Source organism: Oncorhynchus gorbuscha, linkage group LG13, assembly GCF_021184085.1.
Source record: "Oncorhynchus gorbuscha isolate QuinsamMale2020 ecotype Even-year linkage group LG13, OgorEven_v1.0, whole genome shotgun sequence".
NCBI lineage: Eukaryota > Metazoa > Chordata > Actinopteri > Salmoniformes > Salmonidae > Oncorhynchus > Oncorhynchus gorbuscha.
The window spans coordinates 57,938,181-57,962,207 of record NC_060185.1 but is presented as its reverse complement, the minus strand read 5'-3'; the positions used below and the strand labels follow the sequence as shown (position 1 = coordinate 57,962,207).

Below are 24,027 nucleotides of genomic sequence, written 5' to 3'. Positions count from 1 at the left end.
CTGGCTTACTTACTGCAAATTGAGAAATTATGTGACTAAACTCAACAAAAAGAAGAAGAAACTGTATTATGAAGCCAAGATCAATTATATAATGAATGATGGGAAAGAAAAACCTTTGGAGTACTTTAAATTAAATTATAGGCAGAAAGACAAATTCAAATCCATCTTTCATCGAATCAGATGGCATATTCATCACAAAAACATTTGATGTTGCCAATTATTTTAAAGAATATTTTATTGGCAAAGTGGGCAAACTTAGGCAGGAAATGCCAACAACGAACTGTGAGCAACTGTATTCACGCATAAAAAAAACAAATAATGAAAGAAAAGCATTGCAAGTTTGAATTCTGTAAAGTTAGTGTGGGAGAGCTGGGAAAAGGATTGTTATCGATTAATAATGACAAACCTCCTGGTATTGACAACTTAGATGGAAAGCTACTGAGAATCGTAGCTGACTCTATAGGCATTCCTATCTGTCATATTTTTAATCTGAGCCTAGAGGAAGGTTTTTGTCCTCAGGCCTGGAGGGAAGCCAAAATAATTCCGCTACCCAAGAGGGATAAAAGGCCTTTACTGGTTCTAACAGCAAACTTATAAGCGTGCTGCCAGCTCTTAGCAAGCTGTTGGAAAAAATTGTGTGTGACCTAATACAATGCTATTTCTCTGTAAACAAATTAACAACAGACTTTCAGGATGCTTATAGAAAACGGCACTCAACAAGTACTGCACTGACACACATGGCTGATGATTGGTTGAAAGATATTGAGAATAAGAAGATTGTGGGAGCTGTACTGTTAGATTTCAGTGCAGCGATTGATATTATTTACCATAACCTGTTGTTGAAAAACGTGTTTTATGACTTTTCAACCTCTGCGATATCATGGATTCAGAGCTATCGATCTAATAGAACTCAAAAGGGTTTCTTTCATGGAAGCTTCTCTAATGTAAAACATGTAAAGTGTGGTGTACCGCAGGGCAGCTCTCTAGGCCCTCTACTCTTTTCTATTTTTACCAATGACCTGCCACCGGAATTAAACAAAGCATGTGTGTCCACGTATGCTGATGATTGAACCATATACGCATCAGCAAACACAGCGAATGAAGTCACTGAAACCCTTAACACAGAGTTGCAGTCTATTTTGGAATGGGTGGCCAGTAATAAATTGGTCCTGAACATCTCTAAAACTAAGAGCATTGTATTTGGTACAAATCATTCCTTAAGTTCTAGACCTCAGCTGAATCTGGTAATGAATGGTGTGGCTGTTGAACAAGTTGAGGACACTAAATTACTTGGAGTTACTTTAGATTGTAAACGGTCATGGTCAAACCGTATAGATTCAATGGTTGTAAAGATAGGGAGAGGTCTGGCCGTAATAAAGAGATGCTCTGATTTTTTGACACCACACTCCAAAAAGAAAATTCTGCAGTCTCTCGTTTTGTCAAATATAATTGTCCAGTGCTGTCCAGTGCTGCAAAGAATGTCCAGTGCTGCAAAGAAAGACCTAGTTAAGCTGCAGCTGCAAATTATATGGCAAATTTTGCTCTTAATTGTAATCAGAGGGCTGATATACAGTTGAAGTCAGAAGTTTACATACACTTAGGTTGGAGTCATTAAAACTCGTTTTTCAACCACTCCACAAACTTTTTGTAAACAAACTATAGTTTTGGCAAGTAGGTTAGAACATCTACTTCGTGCATTTTCCAATAATTGTTTACAGGCATATTATTTCACTTATAATTCACTGTATCACATGTCCTTTAAAAAGCTTGGAGAATTCCAGAAAATTATGTCATGGCTTTAGAAGCTTCTGTTAGGCTAATTTACATAATTTGAGTCAATTGGAGGTGTACCTATGGATGTATGTCAAGGCCTACCTTCAAACTCATTGCCTATATGCTTGACATCATGGGAAAACCGTCTGGATTACTGCAACTCGCTGTTGGCTGGGCTCCCTGCCTGTGCCATTAAACCCCTACAACTCATCCAGAACGCCGCAGCCCGTCTGGTGTTCAACCTTCCCAAGTTCTCTCACGTCACCCCGCTCCTCCGCTCTCTCCACTGGCTTCCAGTTGAAGCTCGCATCCGCTACAAGACCATGGTGCTTGCCTACGGAGCTGTGAGGGGAACGGCACCTCAGTACCTCCAGGCTCTGATCAGGCCCTACACCCAAATAAGGGCACTGCGTTCATCCACCTCTGGCCTGCTCGCCTCCCTACCACTGAGGAAGTACAGTTCCCGCTCAGCCCAGTCAAAACTGTTCGCTGCTCTGGCTCCCCAATGGTGGAACAAACTCCCTCACGACGCCAGGACAGCGGAGTCAATCACCACCTTCCGGAGACACCTGAAACCCCACCTCTTTAAGGAATACCTAGGATAGGATAAAGTAATCCTTCTCACCCCCCCTTAAAATATGTAGATGCACTATTGTAAAGTGGCTGTTCCACTGGATGTCATAAGGTGAATGCACCAATTTGTAAGTCGCTCTGGATAAGAGCGTCTGCTAAATGACTTAAATGTAAATGTAAAACCAAAAGAAATCAGCCAAGACCTCAGAAAAAAATAGTAGACCTCCACAAGTCTGGTTCATCCTTGGGAGCAATTTTCAAATGCCTGAAGGTACCACGTTCATCTGTACAAACAATAGTATGCAAGTATAAACACCATGGGACCACGCAGACATCATACTGCTCAGGAAGGAGACGCGTTCTGTCTCCTATAACTGAACATACTTTGGTGGAAATCAATCCCAGAACAATAGCAAATGAGCTTGAAGATGCTGGAGGAAACAGGTACATATCCACAGTAAAAACGAGTCCTATATTGACATAACCTGAAAGGCTGTACAGCAAGGAAAAAGCCAATGCTCCAAAATGCTCCAAAAGCCATGACATCATTTTCTGGAATTCTCCAAGCTTTTTAAAGGAAATGTGATACAGTGAATTATAAGTGAAATAATATGCCTGTAAACAATTATTGGAAAATGTACTTGTACTTAAAAAATCCAGACTATGGTTTGCAACTGCACATGGGGACAAAGATCGTACTTCTTGGAGAAATGTCCTGTGGTCTGATGAAACAAAAATAGAACTGTTTGGCCATAATGACCATCGTTATTTTTGGAGGAAAAAGGGGGAGGCATGCAAGCCGAAGAACACCATCCCAACCGTGAAGCAAGGGGGTGGCAGCATCATGTTCTGGGGGTGCTTTGCTGCAGGAGGGACTGGTGCACTTCACAAAATAGGTGGCGTCATGAGGTAGGAAAATTCTGTGGATATATTGAAGCAACATCTCAAGACATCAGTTAAAAGTTAAAGCTTGGTCGCACATGGCTCTTCCAAATGGACAAAGTTGTGGCAAAACACCTTAAGGACAACAAAGTCAAGGTGTTGGAGTAGCCATCACAAAGCCCCTACCTCAATCCTATAGAAAATGTGTGCGCAGAACTGAAAAAGCGTGCGCGAGCAAGGAGGCCTACAAACCTGATTCAGTTATTCACTATCTCTGTCAGGAGGAATGGGACAAAATTCACCCAACTTATTGTGGGAAGCTTGCGGAAGGCTACCCGAAACGTTTGACCCAAGTAAAACATTTTAAGGCAATGTTACCAAATACTAATTGAGTGTATGTAAACTTCTGACCCACTGGGAATGTGATGAAATAAATAAAAGCTGAAATAAATAACACTCTCTACTATTTTTCAGACATATCACATTCTTAAAATAAAGTGGTGATCCTAACTGACCTAAGACAGGTAATTTTTAAATGTCAGGAATTGTGAAAAACTGTAACAAATATATTTGGCTAAGGTGTATGTAAACCTCCGACTTCAACTGTAAATGCTATGCATGCCAGTCTCGCTTGGCTAAGAGTTGAGGAGAGACTGACTGTATCACTTCTTCTTTTTATAAGGAACATTAATGTGTTGAAAATCCCAAATGGTTTGCCTAGTCGACTTACACACAGCTCTGACACACACACACACACACTTATCCCACCAGACATGCCACTACGTGTCATTTCACAGTCCCCAAATCCAGAACAAATTCAAGAAAGCGTACAGTATTATATAGAGCCCTAATTGCATGGAACTTCCTTCCATCTCATATTGCTCAAACAAACAGATAATCAAGTTTAAACTAACAGATAAATCAATACCTCTCGGCACAACGCCTTTCCCCTATTTGACCTAGAGAGTTTGTGTGTATGCATTGATATGTAGGCTACGTTTGCCTTCAAACAAAATGTTATGTAGTTTGAGCTGTTCTTGATGTCATTCTGTATTATGTTTCATGTTTTGTGTGGACTCCAGGAAGAGTAGCTGCTGCTTTTGCAATAGCTAATGGCAATCCTAATAAAATACCAAAAATAACTCACTAGGCCTGTGTTTAACACTAACTAAACTGAGTGTAGGCCAGGTCTTGCGTGGCTAGGGAGACAGGCAGTGTTGTCAGTGCTGTGCTGTTGAGGAGTGCAGGGTGGCACGGGAGAGGCCAAGGAGGGTACGGGTTAACAGAGAGAGAGAATGCCAACTGCTCTGTTTGTTTGTGTTGAACACTCCTCTCAGCTGGGAATTCTGCAGGGACTTGTTTTGCAAGGGAACAAAGCTGAAACCATGGTGGCATTTATCCCCCGAGGCTTTTTCAAAATAATTAATCAAATGAATACTCACGACTTCTGTGGTACAGACTTGGTTGCAGGCTTGTTACCGGGAACATTGCACCGCTCTGCGAAATAATTTCCATTTAAATGTCAGAGTGCTGGTTTTGATTAAACCCTGACCAACAGCTAGCTTATTATCAATTTAGCTTTTGTTGCAATATGTCACACAGCATAACATTTTTCCCTAAATGGACAGGGCTCCAGTTGTTGCATGGCATAATGGCCTTCCATCTATTAACATCATTTTAGACTGATTAAATCGAAATGTGTGTGTAGGAAAAATGTAAAGCAGACTTACTTTGTCCAGCGTATCCTGAGGGTAAGTGTTGTGACTCCTGAGCAGAGAGAGAGAGCGAGAGAGAAAGAAGACAGGCGTGCATCAAATACATTAGCACACACCGAGGTGATACAGGAGAACAAATGGGAGGGAAACAGCTCATCTGATGGACTTAATTGATTTTACACTAATACAATTAGACATAGGACACACAATCATTTTGTGTGGTGAGTGGACTACAGTAGACAGGACAATGTCTTAGTTAAAAGATGGCACCATTAAATCAGGATTTATAGACACAGGCTTATTATTAGGAATATCAGCTGGGTCAAGCTATGAGTTTCAGACCATGTCCCATTAAGACACAAATAAGAGGGCTTTAGCTGCAAAATTAGGCGTTGGGCGATTTGAGGCTAGGGAACGACAGTAGAGAGGAAAGGAAGTAAAATCTAGGAGAGACACAGATGCTGGGAGTTAGAGGAGGAGAGGATGAATGGGCTGAAGGACAATGGATTATACTATAGCTAAATCACACTCTATTACAGTGCGGTTGAAGTGCTGACAGGAGTTTGTCCTTAAAAAGTCCATCCGACCGGCACATGCAGCCAGACAAATGAAGTCCTATAGCTATCTGGGCAATAGCAGAGGCTCTTTGCAAGCTCTCCTCTCTCTCTCTGGCTTGGTCCCACGCTCTCTCTTTCTCACTCCCTCTCTCTCTCCATCTCTCTCTGGTGCCATGGGTGTCTCACTGGTCCTTTACTGTGACAGAACCTGACAGGCTTTCACAAGGATGACAGCCCTGGGTCGAATTTAATACATCCACTTTTACTTGATTTGTTTTCCCTTCCGACTGACACAGGAATCACGTGATTACTGCTTACCAAACAAATAAGTGACAGTAGGAAATTACCCTCTTGACTAGAACAGTAGACATTCAGAATATATAATAATAATTATATAATATATAATAATATATGCATACATCTCTATCATTATGATAATAGTATTAACTAGTGTCAGTATTACCAGCACTTATAACATAGTTGAAGTACTATTAGTAGTAGCATTGCTGTGCTTGTCAATTAACAGTACAGTGTAGGCCTTACTATAGAACTCACCTTGGAGGGAATAGGGAACTTGGTCTGTTCAGCTTTGCCTGGAGTGTGGATGGCAGTCAGGGGGGGAGGCCAGGAGTGGGTCATCTCCTGCAGGGCAGACAGGATTCAAATCAGACATATGACACACACACACACACACACACACACACACACACACACACACACACACACACACACACACACACACACACACACACACACACACACACACACACACACACACACACACACACACACACACACACACACACACACACACACACACACACACACCCCACCTTGGGCATGTAGCTGAAGCTAAACAGAGTTGGTCCTGGTCGGTGGATGTGAGACCAGATGCTGCTGGAAGTGATGTTGGATGGCCAGTAGGAGGCACTCTTTCCTCTGGTCTAAAAATAATATTCCAAAGCCACAGGGCAGTGATTGGGGACATTGCCCTGTGTAGGGTGGCGTATTTAAGATAGGATGTTAAACGGGTGTCTGTGTTCACTAAAGATCCCATTGCACTTATTGTAAGAGTAGGGGTGTTAACCCCGGTGTCCTGGCTAAATTCCCAATCTGGCACACCTACATGTACAAATTGCCTCGACAAACCTGTACCCCCGCACATCGACTCGGTACAGGTACCAGCTGTATATGATCACTCGGCTACGCATACCTCTCCCTAATGTCAATATGCCTTGTCCATTGCTGTTTTGGTTAGTGATTATTGTCTTATTCCACTGTAGACCCTCCAACCCTGCTCAATATCCCTCAGCTAACCCTCTTGTCCAACCCCCACACATGCAGTGACCTCACCTGGTTTAATTGATGTCTCTAGAGACAATATCTCTCTCATCGTCACTCAATGCCTAGGTTTACCTCAACTGTATTCACATTCTACCATACGTTTGTATGTACATTATGCATTGAATCTATTCTACCACGCCCAGAAACCTGCTCCTTTTACTCTCTGTCCCGAACGTACTAGACGACCAGTTCTTATAGCCCTTAGCCGTACCCTTATCCTACTCCTCCTCTGATCCTCTGGTGATGTAGAGGTTAATCCAGGCCCTGCAGTGCCTAGCTCCACTCCCATTTCCTCTCATTTGTTGACTGTAACTGTAAAAGCCTCGATTCCATGCATGTTAACATTAGAAGCCTCCTCCCTAAGTTTGATTTATTCACCGCTTTAGCACACTCTGCCAACCCGGATGTCCTACCTGTGTCTGAATCCTGGTTTAGGAAGGCCATCAAGAACCCAGAAATGTCCATCCCTAACTATAACATTTTCTGACAAGATAAAACTGCCAAAGGGGGCGGAATTGCAATCTACTGCAGAGATAGCCTGCAGAGTTCTGTCTTACTATCCAGGTCTGTGCCCAAACAATTCGAGCTTCTACTTTTAAAAATCCACCTTTCCAGAAACAAGTCTCTCACCATTGCCATTTGCTATAGACCACCTTCTGCCCCCAGCTGTGCCCTGGACACCATATGTGAATTGATTGCCCCCCATCTATCTTCAGAGCTCGTGCTGTTAGGTGACCTAAACTGGGACATGCTTAACACCCCAGCCATCCTACAATCTAAGCTTGATACCCTCAATCTCACACACATTATCAATGAACCTACCAGGTACAACCCCAAATCCGTAAACACAGGCACCCTCATAGATATCATCCTAACCAACCTGCCCTCCAAATACACGTCTGCTGTCTTCAACCAGGATCTCAGCGATCACTGCCTCATTGCTTGCATCCGTAATGGGTCTGCGGTCAAACGACCACCCCTCACCACTGTCAAACGCTTCCTAAAACACTTCAGCGAGCAGGCCTTCCTAATCGACCTGGCCCTGGTATCCTGGAAGGTTATTGACCTCATTCCGTCAGTAGAAGATGCCTGGTTATTCTTTTAGTGCTTTCCTCACAATCTTAAATAAGCATGTCCCATTTAAAAAAAATATAACCAGGAACAGATATAGCCCGTGGTTCACTCCAGACCTGACTGTCAAGTTTTGTCTTATATTGTCTTGTCATTATGCTTTCCCTTCTGTTCGTTTCCCCCTGCTGGTCTTATTAGGTTCGTTCCCTTTTTCTATCCCTCTCTCTCCCCCTCCCTCTCTCTCCTCTCTCTATCGTTCCGTTCCTTCTCCCAGCTGTTCCTCATTCTCCTAACTCACTCATTTAGTCTTTTCACACCTGTCCCCTATTTTGTCGTCTGATTAGAGTCCCTATTTCTCCCCTTGTTTTCCGCTTCTGTCCTTGTCGGATCCTTATATGATGTTCGCTGTGCTGTGTCATTGTCTCGCCCTGTCATGTCTTGTCTCCTTCAGATGCTGCGTGTGAGCAGGTGTCTAAGTCTGCTACGGTCGGTGCCTTCCCGAGGCAACCTGCAGTCAATGGTCGAGTCTCCAGTCTGTCCTCGTCACTACGAGTGGATTTTAGTTTTTCATGTTTTGTTTTCTTCTTATATTGTCCAGGAGTATACTTTTGCCAGTTACTGGAATAAAGACTCTGTTTTCGCTAAGTCGCTTTTGGGTCCTCATTCACCTGCATAACACTGACTGCCCTTGACCAGCACAAAAGCATCCTGTGGCATTTGGCATTAGCATCAAATAGCCCCCACGAATTGCAACTTTTCAGGGAAGATAGGAGCCAATATACACAGGCAGTTAGGAAAGCAAAGGCTAGATTTTTCAAACAGAAATTTGCATCCTGAAGCATAAACTCCAAAAAGTTTTGGGACATTGTAAAGTCCATGGAGAATAAGAGCACCTCCTCCCAGCTTCCCACTGCAGTGAAGCTCGGAAACACTGCCGATAAATCCAGAATAATTGAGAATTTCAATAAGCATTTTTCTACGGCTGGCCAAGCTTTCCACCTGGCCACCCCTACTCTGGTCAACATCCCCCACAGCAACTTTCCCAAACCTCCCCCATTTCTCCTTCACCAAATTCCAGTTAGCTGATGTTGTGAAAGAGCTGTAAAATCTGGACCCCTACAAATCAGCAGGGCTAGACAATCTGGACTCTCTTTTTAAAATGATCAGCCGAATTGTTGCAACCCCTATTCTGTTCAACCTCTCTTTCGTAATGTCTGAGATCCCCAAAGATTGGAAAGCTGCCGTGGTCATCCCCCTCTTCAAAGGGGGAAACACTCTAGACCCAAACTGCTACAGACCTATTTCTATCATACCCTGCCTTTATAAGGTCTATCATACCCTGCCTTTCCATTTTAAATCCCAACGTACCTTATCCGCTATGCAATCTGGTTCCCGAGCTAGTCATGGGTGCACCTCAGCCACACTCAAGGTCCTAAACGATATCATAACAGCCATCGATAAGAGACAATACTGTGCAGCTGTATTTATCAATCTGGCCAAGGTTTTCGACTCGGTCAATCACCACATTCTTATCGGCAGACTCAACAGCCTTGGTTTCTCAAATGACTGCCTCGCCTGGTTCCCTAACGACTTCTCAAATAGAGTTCAGTGTGTCAAATCGGAGGGCCTGTTGTCCGAACCTCTGGCAGTCTCTATGGGGTGCCACGGGGTACAAATCTCGGTGTCATGCAGGTGAAAGAGGACCCAAAAGCGACTTGGCGAAAACAGAGTCTTTAATCCAGTAAAGTAAATACAAACAAAAAACACAACTTTCACTCGAAATGACGAGGACAAACTGGAGACTCGATCTTGAACAGCAGGTGAACAGCAGGTTGCCTCGGGAAGGCACTTGAACCAGACAGACTCAGACACCTGCTCACCACGCAGCATCTGAGGAAAACACGACACGACAGGGCGATACACAAACACAGCACGGTGAATTCTAGACAAGGAACCGACAGGACAGGAACGGAACACAAAGGAAGAAATAGGGACTCTAATCAGGGGAAAGGATCGGGAACAGGTGTGGGAAGACTAAATGATTGATTAGGGGAATAGGAACAGCTGGGAGCAGGAACGGAACGATAGAGAGAAGAGAGAGCGAGAGAGTGAGAGAGGGAGGGGGAGAGAGAGGGATAGAAAGAGGGAAAGAACCTAATAAGACCAGCAGAGGGAAACGAATAGAATGGGAAGCACAGGGACAAGACAAGATAATAAATGACAAAACATGACAGTACCCCCACTCACCGAGCGCCTCCTGGCGCACTCGAGGAGGAATCCTGGCGGCAACGGAGGAAATCATCAATGAGTGAACGGTCCAGCACGTCCCGAGACGGAACCCAACTCCTCTCCTCAGGACCGTAACCCTCCCAATCCACTAAGTATTGGTGACCCCGTCCCCGAGAACGCATGTCCATGATCTTATGTACCTTGTAAATAGGTGCGCTCTCGACAAGGACGGGAGGGGGGAGGGAAGACGAACGGGGGTGCGAAGAAAGGGCTTAACACAGGAGACATGGAAGACAGGATGGACGCGACGAAGATGTCGCGGAAGAAGCAGTCGCACAGCGACAGGATTGACGACCTGGGAGACACGGAACGGACCAATGAACCGCGGAGTCAACTTACGAGAAGCTGTCGTAAGAGGAAGGTTGCGAGTGGAAAGCCACACTCTCTGGCCGCAACAATACCTTGGACTCTTAATCCTGCGTTTATTGGCGGCTCTCACAGTCTGTGCCCTGTAACGGCAAAGTGCAGACCTCACCCTCCTCCAGGTGCGCTCACAACGTTGGACAAACGCTTGAGCGGAGGGAACGCTGGACTCGGCAAGCTGGGATGAGAACAGAGGAGGCTGGTAACCCAGACTACTCTGAAACGGAGATAACCCGGTAGCAGACGAAGGAAGCGAATTGTGAGCGTATTCTGCCCAGGGGAGCTGTTCTGCCCAAGACGCAGGGTTTCTGAAAGAAAGGCTGCGTAGTATGCGACCAATCGTCTGATTGGCCCTCTCTGCTTGACCGTTAGACTGGGGATGAAACCCGGAAGAGAGACTGACGGACGCACCAATCAAACGACAGAACTCCCTCCAAAACTGTGACGTGAATTGCGGGCCTCTGTCTGAAACGGCGTCTAACGGAAGGCCATGAATTCTGAATACATTCTCGATAATGATTTGTGCCGTCTCCTTAGCGGAAGGAAGTTTAGCGAGGGGAATGAAATGTGCCGCCTTAGAGAACCTATCGACAACCGTAAGAATCACAGTCTTCCCCGCAGACAAAGGCAGACCGGTAATGAAGTCTAGGGCGATGTGAGACCATGGTCGAGAAGGAATGGGGAGCGGTCTGAGACGACCGGCAGGAGGAGAGTTACCCGACTTAGTCTGCGCGCAGTCCGAACAAGCAGCCACGAAACGGCGCGTGTCACGCTCCTGAGTCGGCCACCAAAAGCGCTGGCGAATAGACGCAAGAGTGCCTCGAACACCGGGATGACCAGCTAACTTGGCAGAGTGAGCCCACTGAAGAACAGCCAGACGAGTGGAAACAGGAACGAAAAGGAGGTTACTAGGACAAGCGCGCGGCGACGCAGTGTGCGTGAGTGCTTGCTTAACCTGTCTTTCAATTCCCCAGACTGTTAACCCGACAACACGCCCATAAGGAAGAATCCCCTCGGGATCAGTAGAAGCCACAGAAGAACTAAACAGACGGGATAAGGCATCAGGCTTGGTGTTCTTGCTACCCGGACGGTAAGAAATCACAAACTCGAAACGAGCGAAAAACAACGCCCAACGAGCTTGACGGGCATTAAGTCGTTTGGCAGAACGGATGTACTCAAGGTTCTTATGGTCTGTCCAAACGACAAAAAGGAACGGTCGCCCCTCCAACCACTGTCGCCATTCGCCTAGGGCTAAGCGGATGGCGAGCAGTTCACGGTTACCCACATCATAGTTGCGCTCAGATGGCGACAGGCGATGAGAAAAATAAGCGCAAGGATGAACCTTATCGTCAGACTGGAAGCGCTGGGATAGAATGGCTCCCACGCCTACCTCTGAAGCGTCAACCTCGACAATGAATTGTCTAGTGACGTCAGGAGTAACGAGGATAGGAGCGGACGTAAAACGTTCTTTTAGAAGATCAAAAGCTCCCTGGGCGGAACCGGACCACTTAAAACACGTCTTGACAGAAGTAAGAGCTGTGAGAGGGGCAGCAACTTGACCGAAATTACGAATGAAACGCCGATAGAAATTAGCGAAACCTAAAAAGCGCTGCAACTCGACACGTGACCTTGGAACGGGCCAATCACTGACAGCTTGGACCTTAGCGGAATCCATCTGAATGCCTTCAGCGGAAATAACGGAACCGAGAAAAGTAACGGAGGAGACATGAAAAGAGCACTTCTCAGACTTTACGTAGAGACAATTCTCTAAAAGGCGCTGTAGAACACGTCGAACGTGCTGAACATGAATCTCGAGTGACGGAGAAAAAATCAGGATATCGTCAAGATAGACAAAAACAAAGATGTTCAGCATGTCTCTCAGAACATCATTAACTAATGCCTGAAAAACAGCTGGCGCATTGGCGAGACCAAACGGCAGAACCCGGTACTCAAAATGCCCTAACGGAGTGTTAAACGCCGTTTTCCACTCGTCCCCCTCTCTGATGCGCACGAGATGGTAAGCGTTACGAAGGTCCAACTTAGTAAAGCACCTGGCTCCCTGCAGAATCTCGAAGGCTGATGACATAAGGGGAAGCGGATAACGATTCTTAACCGTTATGTCATTCAGCCCTCGATAATCCACGCAGGGGCGCAGAGTACCGTCCTTCTTCTTAACAAAAAAGAACCCCGCCCCGGCCGGAGAGGAAGAAGGCACTATGGTACCGGCGTCAAGAGACACAGACAAATAATCCTCGAGAGCCTTACGTTCGGGAGCCGACAGAGAGTATAGTCTACCCCGAGGAGGAGTGGTCCCCGGAAGGAGATCAATACTACAATCATACGACCGGTGAGGAGGAAGGGAGTTGGCTCGGGACCGACTGAAGACCGTGCGCAGATCATGATATTCCTCCGGCACTCCTGTCAAATCGCCAGGTTCCTCCTGAGAAGTAGGGACAGAAGAAACGGGAGGGATGGCAGACATTAAACACTTCACATGACAAGAAACGTTCCAGGATAGGATAGAATTACTAGACCAATTAATAGAAGGATTATGACATACTAGCCAGGGATGACCCAAAACAACAGGTGTAAACGGTGAACGAAAAATCAAAAAGAAATAGTCTCACTGTGGTTACCAGATACTGTGAGGGTTAAAGGTAGTGTCTCAAATCTGATACTGGGAAGATGACTACCATCTAAGGCGAACATGGGCGTAGGCTTCTCTAACTCTCTGAAAGGAATGTCATGTTTCCGAACCCATGCTTCGTCCATGAAACAACCCTCAGCCCCAGAGTCTATCAAGGCACTACATGTAGCACCCGAACCGGTCCAGCGTAGATGGACCGACAAAGTAGTACAGGATCTTGATGGAGAGACTTGAGTAGTTGCGCTCACCTGTAGCCCTCCGCTTACAGATGAGCTCTGGCTTTTACTGGACATGAATTAACAAAATGTCCAGCAACTCCGCAATAGAGGCACAGGCGGTTGGTGATCCTCCGTTCCCTCTCCTTAGTCGAGATGCGAATCCCTCCCAGCTGCATGGGCTCAGACTCTGAGCCAGAGGAGGGAGATGGTTGCGATGCGGAGCAGGGAAACACCGTTGATGCGAGCTCTCTTCCACGAGCCCGGTGACGAAGATCTACCCGTCGTTCTATGCGGATGGCGAGAGCAATCAAAGAGTCCACATCTGAAGGAACCTCCCGGGAGAGAATCTCATCCTTAACCACTGCGTGGAGTCCCTCCAGAAAACGAGCGAGCAGCGCCGGCTCGTTCCACTCACTAGAGGCAGCAAGAGTGCGAAACTCAATAGAATAATCCGTTATGGACCGTTCACCTTGGCATAAGGAAGCCAGGGCCCTAGAAGCCTCCCTACCAAAAACTGAACGGTCAAAAACCCGAATCATCTCCTCTTTAAAGTTCTGGAACTTGTTAGAGCAATCAGCCCTTGCCTCCCAGATAGCTGTGCCCCATTCTCGAGCCCGGCCAGTAAGGAGTGAAATGACGTAAGCAACCCGAGCTCTCTCTCTAGAGTATGTGTTGGGTTGGAGAGAGAACACAATCTCACACTGCGTGAGAAAGGAGCGGCACTCAGTGGGCTGCCCGGAGTAGCAAGGTGGGTTATTAACCCTAGGTTCTGGAGGCTCGGCAGGCCAGGAAGTAACAGGTGGCACGAGACGTAGACTCTGGAACTGTCCAGAGAGGTCGGAAACCTGAGCGGCCAGGTTCTCCACGGCATGGCGAGCAGCAGACAATTCCTGCTCGTGTCTGCCGAGCATGGCTCCTTGGATCTCGACGGCAGTGTAACGAGCGTCTGAAGTCGCTGGGTCCATTCCTTGGTCGGTTCCTTCTGTCATGCAGGTGAAAGAGGACCCAAAAGCGACTTGGCGAAAACAGAGTCTTTAATCCAGTAAAGTAAATACAAACAAAAAACACAACTTTCACTCGAAATGACGAGGACAAACTGGAGACTCGATCTTGAACAGCAGGTGAACAGCAGGTTGCCTCGGGAAGGCACTTGAACCAGACAGACTCAGACACCTGCTCACCACGCAGCATCTGAGGAAAACACGACACGACAGGGCGATACACAAACACAGCACGGTGAATTCTAGACAAGGAACCGACAGGACAGGAACGGAACACAAAGGAAGAAATAGGGACTCTAATCAGGGGAAAGGATCGGGAACAGGTGTGGGAAGACTAAATGATTGATTAGGGGAATAGGAACAGCTGGGAGCAGGAACGGAACGATAGAGAGAAGAGAGAGCGAGAGAGTGAGAGAGGGAGGGGGAGAGAGAGGGATAGAAAGAGGGAAAGAACCTAATAAGACCAGCAGAGGGAAACGAATAGAATGGGAAGCACAGGGACAAGACAAGATAATAAATGACAAAACATGACACTCGGGCTGACTTTTTTCTCTGTATACATCAATGATGTTGCTCTTGCTGCTGGTGATCCTCTGATCCACCCATACGCAGACGACACCATTCTGTATACTTCTGACCCTTCAATGCCATACAACTCTCCTTCCGTGGCCTCCGACTGCTCTTAAATGCAAGTAAAACTAAATGCATGCTCTTCAACCGATCGCTGCCCGCACCTGCCCGCCTGTCCAGCATCAATATTCTGAACGGTTCTAACTTAGAATATGTGAACAACTACAAATACCTAGGTGTCTGGTTAGACTAAACTCTCCTTCCAGACTCACATTAAACTCTCTTGGGTAGGGGGCATTATTTTCACCTCCGGATGAAAAGTGTGCACAAAGTAAACTGCCTAGGATATGCATATAATTGGTAGATTTAGATAGAAAACACTCTAAAGTTTCTAAAACTAAACATAATGTCTGTGAGTATAACAGAACTGATATGGCAGGCGAAGCCCCGAGGACAAACCATCCAGGGAAGACAAAAAATTGAGGTCATAGGATTTCCCAATGGGTTTCTATGGGAAACCATATTTATGAGGAACCTGGTTCCAGTTCCTATGACTTCCACTCGATGTCAACAGTCTTTAGAAATTGTTCGATGTTTTTATTTTGAGAAATTAACCTCTTCAGACTCTAGGGGCAGTAAAAGACGTGCCCGTTTTAAGCGCAATATTTTGTCAAGAAAAGATGCTCGACTATGCATGGAATTGATAGCTTTGGAAAGAAAACACTCTGACGTTTCCAGAACTGCAAAGATTTTCACTGTGAGTGCCCTAGAACAAAAGCTTCAAGCAAAACCAAGAAGTTTCTGCAACCAGGAAATGAACAGGATTTCTGAGGCTACGTTTTTCATTATCTCCTTATATGGCTGTGAATGCGACAGGAATGAGCCTACCCTTTCTATCATTTCCCCAAGGGGTCTGGAGCATTGTGACGTATTTGCAGGCATTTCATTGGAAGATTGACCATAATAGACTACATTTGCCAAGTGTCCGCACAGTGTCCTGCGTGGAAATTGGTGCGCAAAACTCAGCTGCTGGTATTTTTCCATGGGATTCTGAGAAAAACCATGCTTCCACGAATGGCATATCAATGAAGAGATATTTGACAACACCTTGAGGATTGATTCAAACAACGTTTGCCATGTTTCGGTCGATATTATGGAGTTAATTCGGAAAAAAGTTCGACGTTTAGGTGACTGAATTTTCGGTTAGTTTCGGTAGCCAAATGCGTAGTAACAAAACGGAGCAATTTGTCCTACACAAAGAATCTTTCAGGAAAAACTGGACATCTGCTATGTAACTGAGAGTCTCTTCATTGAAACATCTGAAGTTCTTCAAAGGTAGGTAAAGCCTTTTTGAAATCTGACACAGCGGCTGGATTAACAAGAAGTTAAGCTTTATTTTGATGTATAACACATATATTTTCAAGAACGTTAACAATTTGAATATGGTATTTTGGAATTTCATGCTCTGTAATTTCACCGGATGTTGGCCAGGTGGGATGCTACCGTTCCACCTGCCCATAAGAAGTTAAGCATCTCCAATCCAAAATTAAATCTAGAATCGGCTCCCTATTTTGCAACAAAGCATTGTTCACTCATGTTGACAAACATACATGCGAAAAACTGACTATCCTGCCAATCCTTGACTTCAGCGATGTAATTTACAAGATAGCCTCCAACACTCTACTCAGCAAATTGTATGCAGTCTATCACAGTGCCATCTGTTTTGTCACCAAAGCCCCACCACTGTGACATGTATGCTCTCGTTGGCTGGCCCTCGCTTCATATTCGTCGCCTGGCTCCAGGTCATCTATAAGTCTTTGCTAGGTAAAGCCCCACCTTATCTTAGCTCACTGGTCACCATAGCAGCACAGTAGCACGCGCTCCAGCAGGTATATTTCACTGGTCACCCCCGTAGCCTTTGGCCACCTTTCCTTCCAGTTCTCTGCTGCCAAAGACTTGAATGAATTGCAAAAACCACTGAAGCTGGAGACACATATCTCCCTCACTAACTTTAAGCCCCAGCAGTCCGAGCAGCTCACAGATCACTGCACCTGTACATAGCCAATCTGTAAATAGCCCATCCAACTCATCCCCATACTGTTATATATTTAAAAAAAATATTTATTTGCTTATTTGCACCCCAGTATCTCTACTTGCACATTTGTCTTTTGCACATCTATCACTCTAGTGTTTAATTGCTAAATTGTAATTATTTCGCCAAGATGGCCTATTTATTGTCTACCTCCCTTATCCCTTATTGGCTGTACGTTTGTTTATTCCATGTGTAAATCTGTGTTGTTGTTCGTGTCACACTGCTTTGCTTTATCTTGGCCAGGTCACAGTTGTAAATGAGAACTTGTTCTCAACTAGCCTACCTGGTTAAATAAAGGTGAAATAAAAACAAAAAAATATATAGCCTTGACCTTGTTACCTTTTGAAATTATTTTTTTACTTTAGTTTATTTGGTATATATTTTCTTAACTCTTTCTTGAACTCTATTGCTGGGTACGGGCTTGTAAGTAAGCATGACAAGACTGTAAACTCTCCTTCCAGACTCATATCAAACATCTCCAATCGAAAATCAAATCTAGAGTCGGCTTTCTATTCCGCAACAAAGCCTCCCTCACTCACGCTGCCAAACTTACCCTAGTAAAACTGACTATCCTACCGATCCTTGACTTCGGCGATGTCATCTACAAAATTGCCTCCAACACTCTACTCAGCAAACTGGACGCGGTTTATCACAGTGCCATCCGTTTTGTCACTAAAGCACCTTATACCACCCACCACTGCGACCTGTATGCTCTAGTCGGCTGGCCCTCGCTACATATTCGTCGCCAGACCCACTGGCTCCAGGTCAACTACAAGTCCATGCTAGGTAAAGCTCCGCCTTATCTCAGTTCACTGGTCACGATGGCAACACCCATCCGTAGCACGCGCTCCAGCAGGTGTATCTCACTGATCATCCCTAAAGCCAACACCTCATTTGGCCACCTTTCGTTCCAGTTCTCTGCTGCCTGTGACTGGAACGAATTGCAAAAATCGCTGAAGTTGGAGACTTTTATCTCCCTCACCAACTTCGAACATCTGCTATCTGAGCAGCTAACCGATCGCTGCAGCTGTACATAGTCTATCGGTAAATAGCCCACCCATTTTTACCTACCTCATCCCCATACTGTTTTTATTTATTTACTTTTCTGCTCTTTTGCACACCAATATCTCTACCTGTACATGACCATCTGATCATTTATCACTCCAGTGTTAATCTGCAAAATTGTAATTATTCGCCTACCTCCTCATGCCTTTTGCACACAATGTATATAGACTCCCCTTTTTTCTACTGTGTTATTGACTTGTTAATTGTTTACTCCATGTGTAACTCTGTGTTGTCTGTTCACACTGCTATGCTTTATCTTGGCCAGGTCACAGTTGCAAATGAGAACTTGTTCTCAACTAGCCTACCTGGTTAAATAAAGGTGAAATAAAAAATAAATGTAAAAAAAATTCACGGTACCTGTTGTATTTGGCGCATGTGACAAATAAAGTTTTATTTGAAACACACACAATAAATAAAAGTAGGAAATAAGAAGAACACGAGAAAGTAAGATGCTATATATATATACAGATGCACAGTTGTTTGGCTAGCGGTGTTAAAAAAGTATGCTACTTTGTATCTTGTTAATATTTTCTTGAGAAGGTTTTTGGGAAAGCCTTTTCTACTACCAGAAGATGGTCAGGCCTATCATTAGCATCACTATATTTCCCTGTTTCTTAATTGTTTGAAACATGGACAATTAACTTCATATTATGAGGCATGTCTTACCTTGCTTCAAAGTAGCCTATAGACAAAATCTCACTGTAGAAACGTGGAAGCAATTATTTTATAAAGACATCCTCATATCTGTTTTTCTGTTCTATTGATTTTCTTAAAAATGTATTTAATTGCCTCGCAGCCAAAGCCATTACCTTAGTCATATTAGCAACCTATGATGATTTTTGCATCTTTAGATCTCCCCTATTTCAACATTTCTAATGGAAATTTCAATCTCCGTACATGAAACTGCTTGTACAGTCATGGCCGAAAGTTTTGAGAATGACACAAATATACATTTTCACAAAGTCTGCTGCCTCAGTTTGTATGATGGCAATTTGCATATACTCAAGGAATGTTATGAAGAGTGATCAGATGAATTGCAATTAATTGCAAAGACCCTCATTGCCATGCAAATTAACTGAATCCCAAAAAACATTTCCACTGCCTTTCAGCCCTGCCACAAAAGGACAGACTGACATCATGTTAGTGATTCTCTCATTAACAGGTGTGAGTGCTGACGAGGACAAGGCTGGAGATCACTCTGTCATGCTGATTGAGTTCGAATACCACACTGGAAGCTTCAAAAGGAGGGTGGTGCTTAGAATCATTGTTCTTCCTCTGTCAGCCATGGTTACCTGCAAGGAAACATGTGCCGTCATCAATGCTTTGCACAAAAAGAGCTTCACAGGCAAGGATATTGCTGCCAGTAAGATTGCACCTAAATCAACCATTTATCAGATCATCAAGAACTTCAAGGAGAGTGGTTCAATTGTTGTGAAGAAGGCTTCAGGGCGCCCAAGAAAGTCCAGCAAGCGCCAGGACCGTCTACTAAAGTTGATTCAGCTGCAGGACTGGGGCACCACCAGTACAGAGCTTGCTCAGGAATGGCAGCAGGCAGGTGTGAGTGCATCTGCACGCACAGTGAGGCGAAGACTTTTGGAGGATGGCCTGGTGTCAAGAAGGGCAGCAAAGAAGCCACTTCTCTCCAGGTAAATCAGGGACAGACTGATATACTGCAAAAAGTACAGGGATTGGACTGATGAGGACTGGGGTAAAGTCATTTTCTCTGATGAATCCCTTTTCCGATTGTTTGGGTCATCCAGAAAAAAGCTTGTCCGGAGAAGACAAGGTGAGCGCTACCATCAGTCCTGTGTCATGCCAACAGTAAAGCATCCTGAGAACATTCATGTGTGGGGTTGCTTCTCAGCCAAGGGAGTGAGCTCACTCACAATTTTGCCTAAGAACACAGCCATGAATAAAGAATGGTACCAACACATCCTCCGAGAGCAACTTCTCCCAACCATCCAGGAACAGTTTGGTGACGAACAATACCTTTTCCAGCATGATGGAGCGCCTTGCCAAAGTGATAACTAAGTGGCATGTGGAACAAAACATCGCTTTTTGGGTCCATGGCCAGGAAACTCCCAGACCTTAATCCCACTGAGAACTTGTGGTCAATCCTCAAGAGGCGGGTGAACAAACAAAATCCCACAAGTTCTGACAAACTCCAAGCAGTGATTATGCAAGAATGGGCTGCCATCAGTGTGGCCCAGAAGTTAATTGACAGTATGCCAGGGCGGATTGCAGAGGTCTTGAAAAAGAAGGGTCAACACTGTATGCATCCTATGCAACTAAGCAACTTCATGCAATTGTCAATAAAAGCCTTTGACACTTATGAAATGCTTGTAATTATACTTCAGTATTCCATAGTAACATCTGACAAAAATATCTAAAGACACGGAAGCAGCAAACTTTGTGAAAATTAATATTTGTGTCATTCTCAAAACTTTTGGCCACGACTGTATGTGCGGTACCCATTTTAGAACAGTGTTTCCCCGCAAATTGCATTTCGGAACATTTGTGCGTAGGCCTACCACCGTGTGCACATTGCTGTGCCTAAAATGTGAAGAAATAATCGTCTATCAACATTTTAAGATTAACATTTAGATCTGATCAGTCCATTCTGATCAGCCTTATTAATTGGTATGGTGTATAACTCCACTACACTACTTTGATACCAATTGTGGGGATTAAGAAGTGAATATTCGCAATGGCCACTGAAAAATAAGTGGGTATACCTGCGTATACTCTCCACTACACTATTGTGTGTGTGTGACAGAAGCAGAGAGAGATAGGTTGTGAGCTTGCAGAGGGTGTCGTCTTTCAGTGAGCATATGAGTGAGTATGCCCAAGATCACAGCTCGACACACACACTGCATGCATACTGTACACACACACACACACACACACACACACACACACACACACACACACACACACACACACACACACACACACACACACACACACACACACACACACACACACACACACACACACACACACACACACACACACACACACACCAGTTAATTTATTTATTAAATACAATCCATACACTCTGTCTCACAAAACACTTAAGTTAACATGATTGCACAATCTGATTTAGGTCTGTTTTGAACTTGGGAGGGTCAAATGAAAATAAACACCTCTGCCTTCACCGGTCAGACTAAACTTTATCCCGAATATAGATACTCACATTTCAGTTGCACAATGTGTCAATTAAATATGATCTAGAGTATCAAATTAAAACCATGTACTTGGATATCCCTATGAAGATAACATATCCCTATCAAGACAACATAAGCAATCGGTTTTTGCTGTGTGGTTGAACGCATTTGCCACAGTAGCAGTTATCAAACCCACTATCCATGTCTGGAAGTAAACAACAACATTCTCGGCTAATAATATTACAATCTCACATACTTAGAAATGTCACTGAGTTATCCTTACCCCCCCCCCCCCCAACAACACCAATATTACTGCCTTCTGGGAAACACACACGATCCATTCATTTGTGTGAGATGCAGTTAGGGCAGTGGGGAGCTGGCTGTTCACTCGCGAGGCTTTGAGTTGCAAATGAAATGTATTAAAAGCAGCTCGAGCATGGCTCCCAAACCAAACAGGGCTATCGAAATACAGCAGAGCAAGGGTCACCAACTGTTTAGTCTTGCACCCCTGTGACGACAGGACAGACCATTGGTTAAAACCTGTGTGTTTTTAAATAAATACACACTGGAACACTATTCTCAGCCGACCATCTTCTAAAACGCTTTGGTCTAGGGATGAATTGTTTTTGTCTTTCTCTAAGTCTTAGAGGTACAGTGGCAAAGAAAATGTATGTGAACCCTTTTGGAATTACCTGGATTTCTGCATAAATCGGTAATCGAATTGAATCTGATCTTTATCCAAGTCACAACAATAGACAAACATAGTGTGCTTAAACTAATAACACACTAATTATTGTATTTTTGTTGTTTATATTGAATACATCCTTTAAACATTCACATTGTAGGTTGGAAAAAGTATGTGAATCCCTAGGCTAATGACTAAAGCTAATTGGAGTCAGGAGTCAGCTACCCTGGGGTCATATCAACGAGATGAGATTAGAGATGTTGGTTAGAGCTTCCTTGCCCGATAAAAAACACTGGCAACAAAATTTGAGTTTGCTATTCACAAGAAGCCCTGCCGAACAAAGAGATCTCAGAAGACCTAAAATTAAGAATTGTTGACTTGCATAAAGCTGGAAAGGGTTACAAAACTATATCTAAAAGCCTTGATGTCCATCAGTTCACAGCAAGACAGATGGAGAAGGTTCAGCACTGTTGGCCATCCTACAAATATGACTGCAAGAGCACAGTGCAGAATGCTCAATGAGGTTAAGAATAAGCCTATAGTGTCAGCTAAAGATTTACAGAAATCTCTGGAACATGGTAACATCTCTGTTGACGAGTCTACGATATGTAAAACATTAAACAAGAATGGTGTTCATGGGAGGACATCACGGAAGAAGCCACTGCTGTCCCAAAAAAAACATTGCTGCACTTCTGAAGTTTGCAAAAGTGCACCTGGATGTTCCACAGCGCTACTGGCAAAATATTCTGTGGACAGATGAAACTACAGTGGAGTTGTTTGGAGGGAACACACAACACTATGTGTGGAGAAAAAAAGACACAGCACACCAACATCAAAACCTTATCCCAACTATAAAGTATGGTGGAGGGAGCATCATGGTTTGGGGCTGCTTTGCTGTCTCAGGGCCTGGACAGCTTGCTATCATTGACAGAAAAATGAATTCCCAAGTTTATCAAGACATTTTGCAAGAGAAAGTTAGGCTATCTACCAATTGAAGCTCAACAGAAGTTGGATGATGCAACAGGACAACGACCCAAAACACAAAAGTAAAGCAACAACAGAATGGCAACAACAGAACAGCTTCAACAGAAGAAAATACGCCTTCTGGCGTGGCCCAGTCAGAGTCCTGACCTAAACCCGATTGAGATGCTGTGGCATGACTTGAAGAGAACAGTTCACACCAGACATCCCAAGATTATTGCTGAACTAAACCATTTTTGTAAAGAGGAATGGTCCAAAATTCCTCCTGACCGTTGTGCAGGTCAGATCCGCAACTACAGAACACGTTTGGTTAAGGTTATTGCTGCCAAAGGAGGGTCAACCAGTTATTAAATCCAAGGGTTCACATACTTTTCCCACCCTGCACTGTGAATGTTTATAATTGTTTGTGTGTTATCAGTTCAAGCAGACAGTGTTTGTCTATTGTTGTGACCTAGATGAAGATCAGATCAAATTGTATGACCAATTTATGCAGAAATCCAGGTATTTCCAAAAGGTTTGCATACTTTCTCTTGCCACTGTATGTCCAATCCCAATCTGAGTCTGAGTTACTGTCATTGTCCTGTGGTGTTATTCAGTCTGTGGTGTAGCCCACAGTACAGTATGCACTTGTCGCTCATGTCATGTGGTTTAACAGATCAACTTCTCCTATTAATGCACTCAGACAGACCCATCACACAGGCGTATGATCTACTGTTGAACTGTCAGCCACAGAGATAAAGATGCATATGCACAACATCTCTCTATCTAATCCTTTTCATTTATATCACTCATCTCTCTATCCCTCTATCACTCCGTCCCAAATTCCCCAGAGTAACACAGTGACCCTGTTGAGTTCATGACATGTTTTAAACTACATCTCAATAAGATGGGGAAATTAAAGTCTGCGTGTGTAGAGAGCCAAGTTTGTGGATCAGGTAATTTATTGAGGTCTGTTGTTTATAAGGCCTCTGGTTTATAGCGTTAATTTCCTTCTAAACGTTGGCTTGGCCTCCTCCTCCTCCTCCTCCTCTCTC

The 24,027-nt window shown here is 44.4% G+C and overlaps 1 protein-coding gene across 2 annotated transcripts in view; it reads right to left on the bottom strand.

Annotated features, from left to right (window-relative positions):
- LOC123993192 (AF4/FMR2 family member 2-like) overlaps positions 1 to 24,027 on the bottom strand; it is a 185,552-nt gene that overhangs the window by 73,091 nt on the left and 88,434 nt on the right. For both annotated transcript variants that reach the window (XM_046295072.1, XM_046295073.1), the window contains 3 exons: positions 6,056 to 6,142; positions 4,959 to 4,995; positions 4,671 to 4,725 (listed from right to left, as the gene is read on the bottom strand). In XM_046295072.1, coding sequence (XP_046151028.1) covers positions 4,671 to 4,725; positions 4,959 to 4,995; positions 6,056 to 6,142 — 179 coding nt within the window. The remainder of the gene's footprint in view (positions 1 to 4,670; positions 4,726 to 4,958; positions 4,996 to 6,055; positions 6,143 to 24,027) is intronic.